The 10,638-nt window shown below is 36.3% G+C and overlaps 1 protein-coding gene across 1 annotated transcript in view; it reads left to right on the top strand.

Annotated features, from left to right (window-relative positions):
- Tnni3k (TNNI3 interacting kinase) overlaps positions 1-10,239 on the top strand; it is a 262,734-nt gene extending 252,495 nt beyond the window's left edge. The window contains 4 exon segments of the mRNA XM_090333972.1: positions 3,579-3,603; positions 3,606-3,637; positions 8,330-8,496; positions 10,173-10,239. Of these exon segments, the coding sequence (XP_090190098.1) occupies positions 3,579-3,603; positions 3,606-3,637; positions 8,330-8,496; positions 10,173-10,239 (291 nt within the window).
- Positions 10,240-10,638: the final 399 nt, after the last annotated feature.

Here is a 10,638-nt window from a genome sequence, read left to right as displayed (position 1 = left end):
AATTAAGATTATAAGCTCTACCTAGTTTTGAACTTAACTCTGTTATTTGCTGGTGATAATATTTTTGCTAGATTATTTCAATGCTTTATTTTCCGATATTTGTGAAATGCTTACCATTCAAAATATTGTGAGAGTAAAAGGAGATGCTCTAAATAGTCAATAAATGTTAAGTTTTGCCATTATTTCTACGTATCCAAATCTTCTTTAATTATAAACATCATTTAAATCTTAGCTTAAAAAGACCATTTATTTACAATGGATTCTTTGGTTGCATTTTTTTTATTGCTATAGTTTGAACTTGAGGTCTCATGCTTACTTGGCCAGTACTCTGACAATGAAGCCATGTCCACATTAGTTATTTTTCAGATCAGATCTGTATTTTTGTCTGAGGAAGGCTTTGAAAGCAATATCTTCATGTCTTCTGTGATGTAGCTGGAACTTTACACATTGACCCCATACTAGCTAGGCTTGATACTTTTTCCAAAGAATAAAATTAAATCAAAATACATAAAGTAGTTTATAGTAAAGTCCTCACCCTACACAATATGATAGACTATAAACAAAATAAAACATAACAAAAACAAAGTCATTCTATCATTGTCTCCAGGGTATTCAGAGTAGCTTCTGTAGGAATGACTCTGCTTATAGCATTGAAGATAGAGGAGTGGCCTTCACACTCCTGACCTGAAAGGATATACATCCCAGGAGGAGATGTCAACAATAAAGGATCCAGCTAATTTGTACTGGTTTCCTGACCCATAAATACTATCAGTTTTTTTTAACAGACATTATAAGCAACTAAATCTGGATATATATTGTTACTTAATACTAGCCATTATGATTTAGCTGCTTTGAATTCTTGCTTCTGTCATTTTCAAGAAAGCAGATTTCTCAAAATTTTAATTATTTCTTGATATGCATGTAGGAACTGTTTCTAAAAAGTGAGATGGAACGCTTATGTCCTTTCTTCCTACTACCTGACTGCCACCCAGGATCTCCTTAATTTATTTACTCTCCAGGGCCTTCAGAGTTTAGACTAGCTACTTGACAATTCAAATTCTAAAGTCATTTCCAAAGCAGAATCAAAATACGTTTTACTGAAGGATTGAATACACATCCAACCAATGTGCACATTCTAGTTTAGGAGAGAATAGTCATCTAGAGATATAATTCTGGAAAATTGTATATTTGTTTCATGAAGACATGAAGCTGAATTTATTCTCCAACAGTTTGACTCTACATTGAGGATTAAGGGGCTCTAATTCTGAGCCCTGGAATAGTTCAACACTTGAAGGTAGAAGGAATGAAGAAATGAAATGAACCAATAAGAGACGAGAAAAACATTAGGAAAATGATAACCTCAAATACAACTGAAAAAAATCGATAACAAATGATCATTTATTTAATGAGATGAACGCTGAAATTTATCTTTACATTTAGTAAGGAGAAGATATTTATGCTCTTGACAAGAACATTTTAGCAGAATGTTGTAGAAGAAAGCATGATTTGTATCGAGAGATTGAGGAGGGGATAAGTAGAGACAGCAAATTTAGACACTCATTAGAGCACTTTTTTGGTAAACATGAACAAAAGAGTAGAATTTTGAGGAGGAATCCACACAAGAGTTGTATTTTTTAAATGAGAGAATATTTAGTTTTTCTTTATGTTGGCAAGAAAAGTGAGAACAGTAATTATGCACTAGAAGAGAGAATTATTGCTGGAGCCCACAGTGAAGGAGTTGTCCTCCTATAGAAATCATTTTGCAAAAACAGAAGTATAGGCAGATTGTGTACTTTAGACATAGGTAGAAAGATTTAAGTCATAGTGGGAGCTAGGATTCTGAGGGAAGAATGCCAAGGTACAAAATAGCCATCTGAAGCACAGAAGAGTAAGTGAGCTACAAACAGGTAATACACTCTCTGGGAAGCACCAAGAATCCACTTATTGTTAGAGGGTAATGTATTTTTTTAAATAAGGAAATTTGGATTTAATGTATATTGGATTTTTTTTCCGTAGTACACAAAACGCAAGAGCGTCACACTGAGTGGAAGGGAGTAATCAATAATAGGAAGTGATTGCTAATAAAATATGATAGGCAATGGAAAAGTTAGAAAATGAGATGACTGTTAAAAACTTGGTAAGATAAGCAATAGAAGGATTGCTGGTTAGATAGATTAGTGGATAGATGTTTTACATAGATAAGTACTATGTAGTCAAGGGAGTAGCCAAGCAAGGAGAAGATGTCTAGAGTGTCTGACTGAGACTGAACAGGTAGAGAACTCTTTTGGCGTTGTTCATAAGTAGGTAAGGACTAGCATATAACCCAGAACCGAGTCACTATGTGAAGAGAAAAGGATAGACCTCCCCCCTTGGAGAAAAGGAGGCAAAGAACTATAAGAAAAAAAATTTTTTTCTGCCAAGGGTCATTTGAATATTTATGACATTATTTGAGAGCCATACAATATTATGAAATAATGGATACTAACAGGAAACATCTTAAAGGGTGTGACAGTAAGCTAGTTGTTAAAACTTTCAAAGTGTGGAAGATTGATTTTGAAATAGATAACAAACTGGTACTTAGTGAGGGGAGAAAATGTTTCACTGTGGCAATGATAGCTAGAAAGGCATAACCTCACTTGCCTGTTTCCCATTGCACCAACGTCGAGAATGAGGTATGTGCTGGAGAAAACAGCTTCCACGTAAGAGGGCTCTGGAGATGAGCAGTGTCCTTGGGGAGGACTGGATATTAAGGGAGAAATTGTTCTACTAAGAATCTAAATTAGGTGAATGCTGTACCTGAATGTTAAATTGGCTTCTCCACCTCCTGGCAGTGAAAATTTCATAAAAGGAGAAAATGAGAGGATGTATAGTTTTTAAGATCTGAAAAAAAGAATGATCTAATTTCTTTAAAAGGGACCAATATTTTAACAAATTCCCTATATTCTTTCTGTAGACTCATAGCAATTTTACACCTCTTGCATGTGGAACAAAGCTTGAAATACAATCAGAATAATAAATGTTTGTACAACATTGAGGTACATAGCTACCAATATCCTTCATTGTAGTTTTTGCAACTAAAACATTATGTCCTAAACTAAGATATAGATTTGAGGTTTCCATCTTGACCTTAGTTTTACACATGCGATGTCTTTTCCATGGTGAAGCTAATTACAAAATTAGACAGAACAGTTCTTTTCTTTTACACACAAGTGCAGCATAAGGCCCTGAGATAGTTAATATTCACTTGTATTCTTTCATTTTGAAGAGGAAAACCTGTCATTTAAAAACATGCAAAGCTAATTAAAGTCTTTTCCCTATTTCATTATCTGACTGTAGTTGAAAATTCTGACTTAAAACTCTTATCAGAAGAAGCCTTAAGTGTCCTGCCAGCAACAGCAAATGAACATTCAATTAACACTTCAATACAAGGGTATTTTAAATAAAAACATACTTTATTACTAATCTCATTCTTTACAAATGCAAATACTCAATTTTAAAATCCAAAGAGTTTCCTCTTTTATTCTTAAGTTTTTTTTGTTTTTTTTTTTTTTACAAAAAGGTCTTTGCTTTATTTACAGGGAAGACCTGAGTTTTCTGAAGTTGTTAAAAGTTGGAGGAGTGTCTCTGCAACATTAAGGTGAGAGAGAATGTTACCTTCTGCAATATGTTCACGCCAAAGACGTGAATGGCTAAAGATGTGTGGAGATGTAATTTCCTTTTTTTTTCATATATTTTTTATTGTAATGAATAGAAGGGTTACATAATATTTGCCAGATAGATGGCGCATTAATTCCCATACATTGATACCCTTTCACATGTCTTGGTCCCCATTTCCCTTCCCCCTACCCCTACCCCTCATCTTGTTTTCCCCCGTTCCCTATCCAATTTCAAATAACCAAATACAAATATATCCGATATATCAGGTAACAAAGTGAGATACTGTAACAATATGTCAACAGCTCAAAAAATTGAATCAATCCAAAACTAATCTCCAAAGTAACAACCATCCCATTAAAAGATGGGCCAAAGACTTAAAGAGAGTCTTCTCTGAACAAGAAACAAAAATGGCCTATAGACACATGAAGAAATGCTCAACATCTCTGGTCATAAAAGAAATGCAAATCAAAACAACTCTAAGATTCCACCTCACTCCAGTTAGAATGGCCAGGATCAGGAAAACTAATAACAACAGATGCTGGAGGGGATGTGGCCAGGAGGGATCACTACTATACTGTTGGTGGGAATGCAAATTGGTTCAACCACTATGGAAAGCAGTATGGCAGTTCCTCAAAAGACTAAACATAGCGCTTCCCTATGACCCAGCAATTCCACTACTTGGCATTTACCCAATCATCCAGAAACAAAGACATACTAAATCCACCAGCACAACAATGTTCATTGCAGCACTATTTACCATAGCAAAGATATGGAACCAACCTAGATGTCCCTCAATTGATGAATGGATCAACAAGATGTTGCTGATATTTGTACACAATGGAATTCTATGCTCCTGTCAGAAAGAATGACATTACCCCATTTGTTAGGAAATGGAAAGACTTAGAAAAGATCATATTAAGTGAAGTAAGCCAGACTCAAAGGAACTTAGACTCAATGGTTTCCCTCATTTGTCATAATCAGTAGAAACCTTGGGGTCTCCTAGCAGAGATTTGCAATAGAGCAAAACCTTGATACAAAAGGCCATATAGTAGGACACTAAATGAAAGGATCTCTAGGTTATAGAAACATAAGCCATATAATGAATGATTGTTGTTTCTAAGGTACTATGTTATCTCTCATCTCTTTTGCTGTCCCTTGGTTATCTCATATTGGAGATGTAATTTCTTAGAGACTCATAACCCCATTCATTTGTATCCTAGTCCTGAAACCATATGGTTGATTGAACTTGACTTGAGGGTCTCTATAGGGAAAGAAGCACATTCAGAGTGAATTTGGACAACTTCTACAAATAATCATGTACGCTAATGGTTGCAAATTTGCTCACTTAATAAAAATTACTGGCACATGCCAGTAATTGTAGCTACTCAGGAATCTAGAATCTGAGAATCATGTTTCAAAGACAATCCTGTAAGGAAAGCCCAAGAGACTCTTATCTCTAATTAATCATACCCAAAAGGCCAGCAGTGGAGCTGTTCCTCAAGTGGTAAAACATAATTCTTGAGCACAAAAACTCAGTGACAGCACCAGGCCTTGAGTTCAAGCCCCAGAACCTGTACAAAGCAAAACAGAAAGATACATAAAAATTTAGTCACAATAAATACATTAGGAAGTAGTTATTTAAATACATTTTTTTAAAAAAATTCCCTAGATGTAATGAAATATGCACCAAAATGTTAAGCCATTGCTCACTTATGTTCAATAAAAAAGGAAAAATCCCTAAAATAATTGAAACAAAATCCATATAATGAATGATTGTTGTCCTTAATATACTATGTTGTCTCTCATCTCCTTTGCTGTCCCTTGGTTATCTCATATTGGTATAGTATCTTACTTTGTTATCTGATATATTGAATTTATTTGTATTTGGATATTTGAAATTTGATAGGGAAAGGGGGAAAACCAACACGGGTGGGGGGTGTGGGGGGGGAGGGAAATGGGTACCAAGACATGTGAAAGGGTATCAATGTATGTGAATTAATGCACCTTCTATCTGGCAAATATCATGTAACCCTTTTACTAATTACAATAAAAAAATTAAAAAATAAATAAATAAATAAATAAATAAATTAGTTGGAAGACACTGATTTCAAACCACAGATATGTTACACAAAGTGATATGTGTTGATAATTAGGCTAATGGAATGTTCTTCCTTAATGTCAAGGAGCTATTTGCTTTAATTTTCTCTGTAATTGCTTTAATTTGTTATATACCTGGCCAGGAGATAGTATTTTAGTGAAAGAGCTAAAATAGGAGCAGTAGTTCAAAAATAATATATTTAAAAATGAACAGAAGGAGGGAGAGGTCACCCTACAGTTTGGATCAAGGCTACCTGGGCCAATGAGGGAAAGGGCACCAACCTGATTTCAAGGAGAATCCATCCAAGAAAAGTTTTCCTTCCTTAATCCACTTCTCAACTAAGATAACAGAACTCACTTAATCAGGAAAGGGTTTCAAATCTTCCTGTTTAGCCTGCAGTCAGCATTTTTTTTTTTTGCAGTCAGTATGTTTATCTCCTGACCCTACTAAAACTTCTAAATAGGAAGCCTTTCAAGTAGAAAGGAGATTCAGTCTTTAGACATCCAGCCTCAATTGCCTTCTCTTTGGTATTAAAATTTACAGCAAATGGGGGAATATTAGTTTTTCTGGTAAGACTTCAAGAGCCCATGTCATAAGAACATTTGCAAGCAGCTTCGGTTGTGCAAAAATAGCTTCAGGATTTGTATTCCATATATCCTCTTATTCTGAATTGTGTGGAAGATGAGATGTATCCCATAAGAAGGGCAAGTTAGTGATCAGTAACAATGGTAGAATGCTAGGCTAACTTTTCTTATTCTAAAAATTAAGCCTCCTAGAATATGCTTGTCAGAGAGGAGTTTATAAAAGGGCTAGCAAAGCCAGGTGCAGTGACTCACATCTGTAATCCTAACTACTCAAGAGACTGAGATCTGAGGATCCCAGTTCAAAGCCAACCCCGGACACTAAAGTCTGTGAAATTCTTTTCTCCAATAAACTGCCAGAAAACTGGAAGTGGTGCTGTGACTCAAGGGATAGAATGCTCAGACATAGAGCAAAAAAAAAAAGGAGTGGGGGGCTAGCAAAGAGAGTTTTCAGGACTCACTTGCACGAATGACCAGTTAGCCTAAAGGAAAGAGAAATATCTTAGAACAAGGTCAAGAAGGAGTTTTCCCTCACATTGAGAGGGACAGAGAAGAGTTGAAAGCAAAAATCTAGAATATATTGGAGGATGAAGTAACATGTATGTCTGATGGTATAAATTTAATAGGAACAATAGGATGTTGTGACCCCAGTGTTAAAGAAACATTAATACAAGTATGAAATGGTAGAGACAGAGATGCATGCAGCTTAGAAACTTCATGACAGTCAAAAGAATCAGCTTATTGGCAGGTAGAATAGAACATGGTTATCGTGTTATAGAACAAAAGATCTGATCATTTCCTATTCCCTGATGGCCAAACAAAATGATGCACTGTTTCTTCTCATATCCTTTTTAATGAATAGTATGAACAGAGATACACATTTTAGAAGAGATTAGAATAGAGAATAAGTTGAAAATTGTATAACATGAGAACTATTGGCAGATTCAGTGAGGCTTACAATGCAGAAGGGATAATTAGGTAAATTGTCAAACAGGTGGTTTTAAGTCTCTGGAGAGATTAAAACCAAGGCATTGCCTTGGTTTTCTTTGTGGAAACCCTTTCACAGCATTAAAGCACGTGTTATTTCATAAAAAAGTAGGTATTCTTGGAAGAGTGTGTAAGTCCATATTCTATCAAAGGAATGATTTTAGCTACAACTAAAGGGAGTCTTGTAAATTTTATTGTCATACTGTATTGTTGAGAACCTTTTAATCATTGAATAATAACCTTTTAAATACCGATTTATATATCTGGCTTGGGATTGCTACATTTGTGGAAGCCTGGCAATGAGATTTACAAGCCCTCTCAAAATGGAGTGGTCAAAATTAAACCATGAAGGAAGGCTTGTTAATCTTATTGCCATGCTTTCACAAAATTTGCTGTCCCTTGGTTATCTCATATTGTTATAGTATTTCACCTTTATATCGGATACATTGTACATATGCATATTTGGTTATTTGAAATCAGAGAGAGAAGGGGGAAAACAAGATGAGGGGCGGGGATGGGGGGAGGGAAATGGGGACCAAGATATGAGAAAGGGTATCAAGGTATGTGAAGTAATGCACCTTCTATCTAGTGAATATTGTGTAGCCCTTCTATTAATTACAATAAAAATACATGAGAAAAAAGTAAACCATAAAGTAAATTGGGTCAAACATAAATTAATTTGGGGAAGAGTAAAGAACAAGAAAGAAGACATAAGACTGATTGGAAAATATTATAAACCTGTAGAAATATAACAATGAACCCCTCCCCCCCCACACACACACAATGAAAGCTAAAAGAGAAAAAAAGTAGAAGAAAAGCACTTTAACAAAATGGACTTGAGCTGAACCATTTCCATCAGAAGCTAAAAGAAAAAGCCAGAACAAGCTGGAATGAATAGAAATTAAATATGAGACATACTGGGAATAGGAAAGTAAAGTAAATTCAATATACTATGCCTCTATGCCTGTGGGGTTCATTAAATAATTCATTAATCTCCTACATTCAGCTGATGTCTCCAGCATCTAGTAACAGCAGTGGGTCTCTCTAACCTTCTTCTTCTGATTGCTTTGTGGGCTGAGGAGGGCCTAGGTGGAGCCATGTCGCAGCTTTGAGGAGTCATTTCAAGTTGGTATATGCTCTAAATGCAAGGTCCTATGCTGGCTGGCCCCAAAGGTAAGTGGTAATCTGATCACCAGTCTCACTATAAAAGTCTCGTTAAGGTACAGGCATGAAATGATTACTGTCAACAGAATGCATCACTCCACTAGAAAGCAATCAAAGAGAAGTTTTGAGAATGTTTTTCCTTTTAATACCATATTCAAAATGTAGAAATCTTGTTATGTGTTAGCTTAGCAAGTTAATAGCAACTACCTTTAGCATAACAGGAGATGCCTATTATAAGACACCAAAGGAATTGGTCTAATGTGTTTGGGATCATCATACAGAATCCAACAAAGGATTCTTCTTTTATTTCTTTTCTTTTATTTTTTGTGGATCCAAGAAACAGCCTCAGGAATCTTAGTACCAAAAGTTCAGAGTTGCAAGAAATATTATAACTCCCCTTGTATGAATGTGCCCAAAGGACTTGAAAACAGACATACAAACAAGCACTTGTACTTGAACATTTGCAGCAATATCAATGTTTTCTCTCAGTTCAGGAGACAAGAAGTCTAGAATGCAGGGGAGGGGGAAACAAGTGTATTGGGTTCTTTACCACCTGGCAGCAGCAGAAGTTTGTCTTTTTCTCTGTATCCTCACAGGAAAACAAGGGGACTCTAATGTGTCATCATCTTTTAAGTGCACAGTTCCATTGAATCAAATCTCTACCCTGATGATCTCATTTAACCTTAATTGTCTCATTAAAGGTCCAATTCAGGGACATGAGAGGTTAGGGTTTCAAATATATACATTTGAGTAGAGACTCAATCCAGTTTATCCTTAAATCTATAAAACCAAAAAGCAAATTGATGTTGCCAGGCGCCGAGGGGAGGGAGAAATTAGGCACAACTGCTTAGTGACTATTAGGTATTATTTTGGATACTGAAAATTTAGTTTAGATTTCAATAAAATGATAGTTGTAAAACATTATACATGTACTAAATGTCAGTCCATGTTTCTCTTTGAGATGGAGAATTTTGCAATTTATCTCATGAAGGTAAACCAGAGGGGTAACTCAGATAAAGGTAACATATAGGTCAATATTCTACTCTAGGGAACTCTGCCATTTGCTTCTCCAAGTTCCCAGCAGATGGTTGTTTTTTCTTCTTCTTGTAAGCTTAATTGTAAATTGTCAAGTAAAGAGAAATCAGTGATGTATAACTACATTTTTTATAATAGCTCCACAAAGAAATGAGCTGTCATGTACGAACACCATGCCTAATTTTGAGCTATATGGTCGGTATTGTGAATCACTTTCTGCTGAGACTTGATTACCATTGGGTACGAATGTGCTATTGCTTCATCACTCTCTGCTGAGACCTATAGTGAGAGTAAACACGTGGACCTCCCCCACCCTGCCCACCTTTGTTCTGATAGGCTCCTGCACCCTATATTAGCTCAATGTAGTTCCTCAATAAACGAGTTCCTGCCTTGACGGGTCTCTATGACACATCTGATTGTCCTCCAGCGAGGGAGGGCTGGGTGCGGGCAGTCAGTCAGCCCTCTCCTTTTTCGACTTGTCCTGGTTGGGGCATGTTCTCTCTATCCCTCCTGCGGGTTAGGAGGGACCGAGGACTAAAAATCCCAATAATCAGTGGAGAGGTTCTCACTGTATAAATGTGGGAAAAGACTATCAGGAATCAGCAAAGATTTTTACAGTCTACAAATTTCTTCTATGGATACTGTTTTAGTGACTGTGATTATATTCCTGAACTGGCAGAGAGTCACAACTGCAACCTTGAAGAAATGGGAATTTGAATCATGAGGGCTTTATTTTAGGGGATGTCATGAAATTAAGTACCAGCAAGTTTGATTGATTACCAGCCAAACTAGACCTAATTCTTCACTGGATTGCACTCTCCAACATCATTTCATAAAGGGCCTGTAGGCAAGGTTAGATTAGGTTTGGTCACATCATCTTCTAGTGCTATCTTTGCTTGTTTCTTTACCAGTCCTGGGGATCTCAGTGCCTGGGGACTGTCCTTGGGCTTTCTCAAGGCTTGTGCTCTACCATTTGAGCCACAGGACCATTCCCAGCTTTTTCTGTGCATGTGGTACCAAAGAATAGAACCCAGGGTTTTCGTGCATGCAAGGCAAGCATTCTACCACTAAACCATGCTCCTGGCCCAAGTGTTATCTATTCTTACTCTCCATTTT

This window comes from Megascapheus bottae, chromosome 6 (genome assembly GCF_031878675.1).
Source record: "Megascapheus bottae isolate mThoBot1 chromosome 6, mThoBot2.hap1, whole genome shotgun sequence".
Lineage (NCBI taxonomy): Eukaryota > Metazoa > Chordata > Mammalia > Rodentia > Geomyidae > Megascapheus > Megascapheus bottae.
Note: the sequence above shows the minus strand (reverse complement) of the source record. Positions and strands in the feature narration are given on the sequence as shown.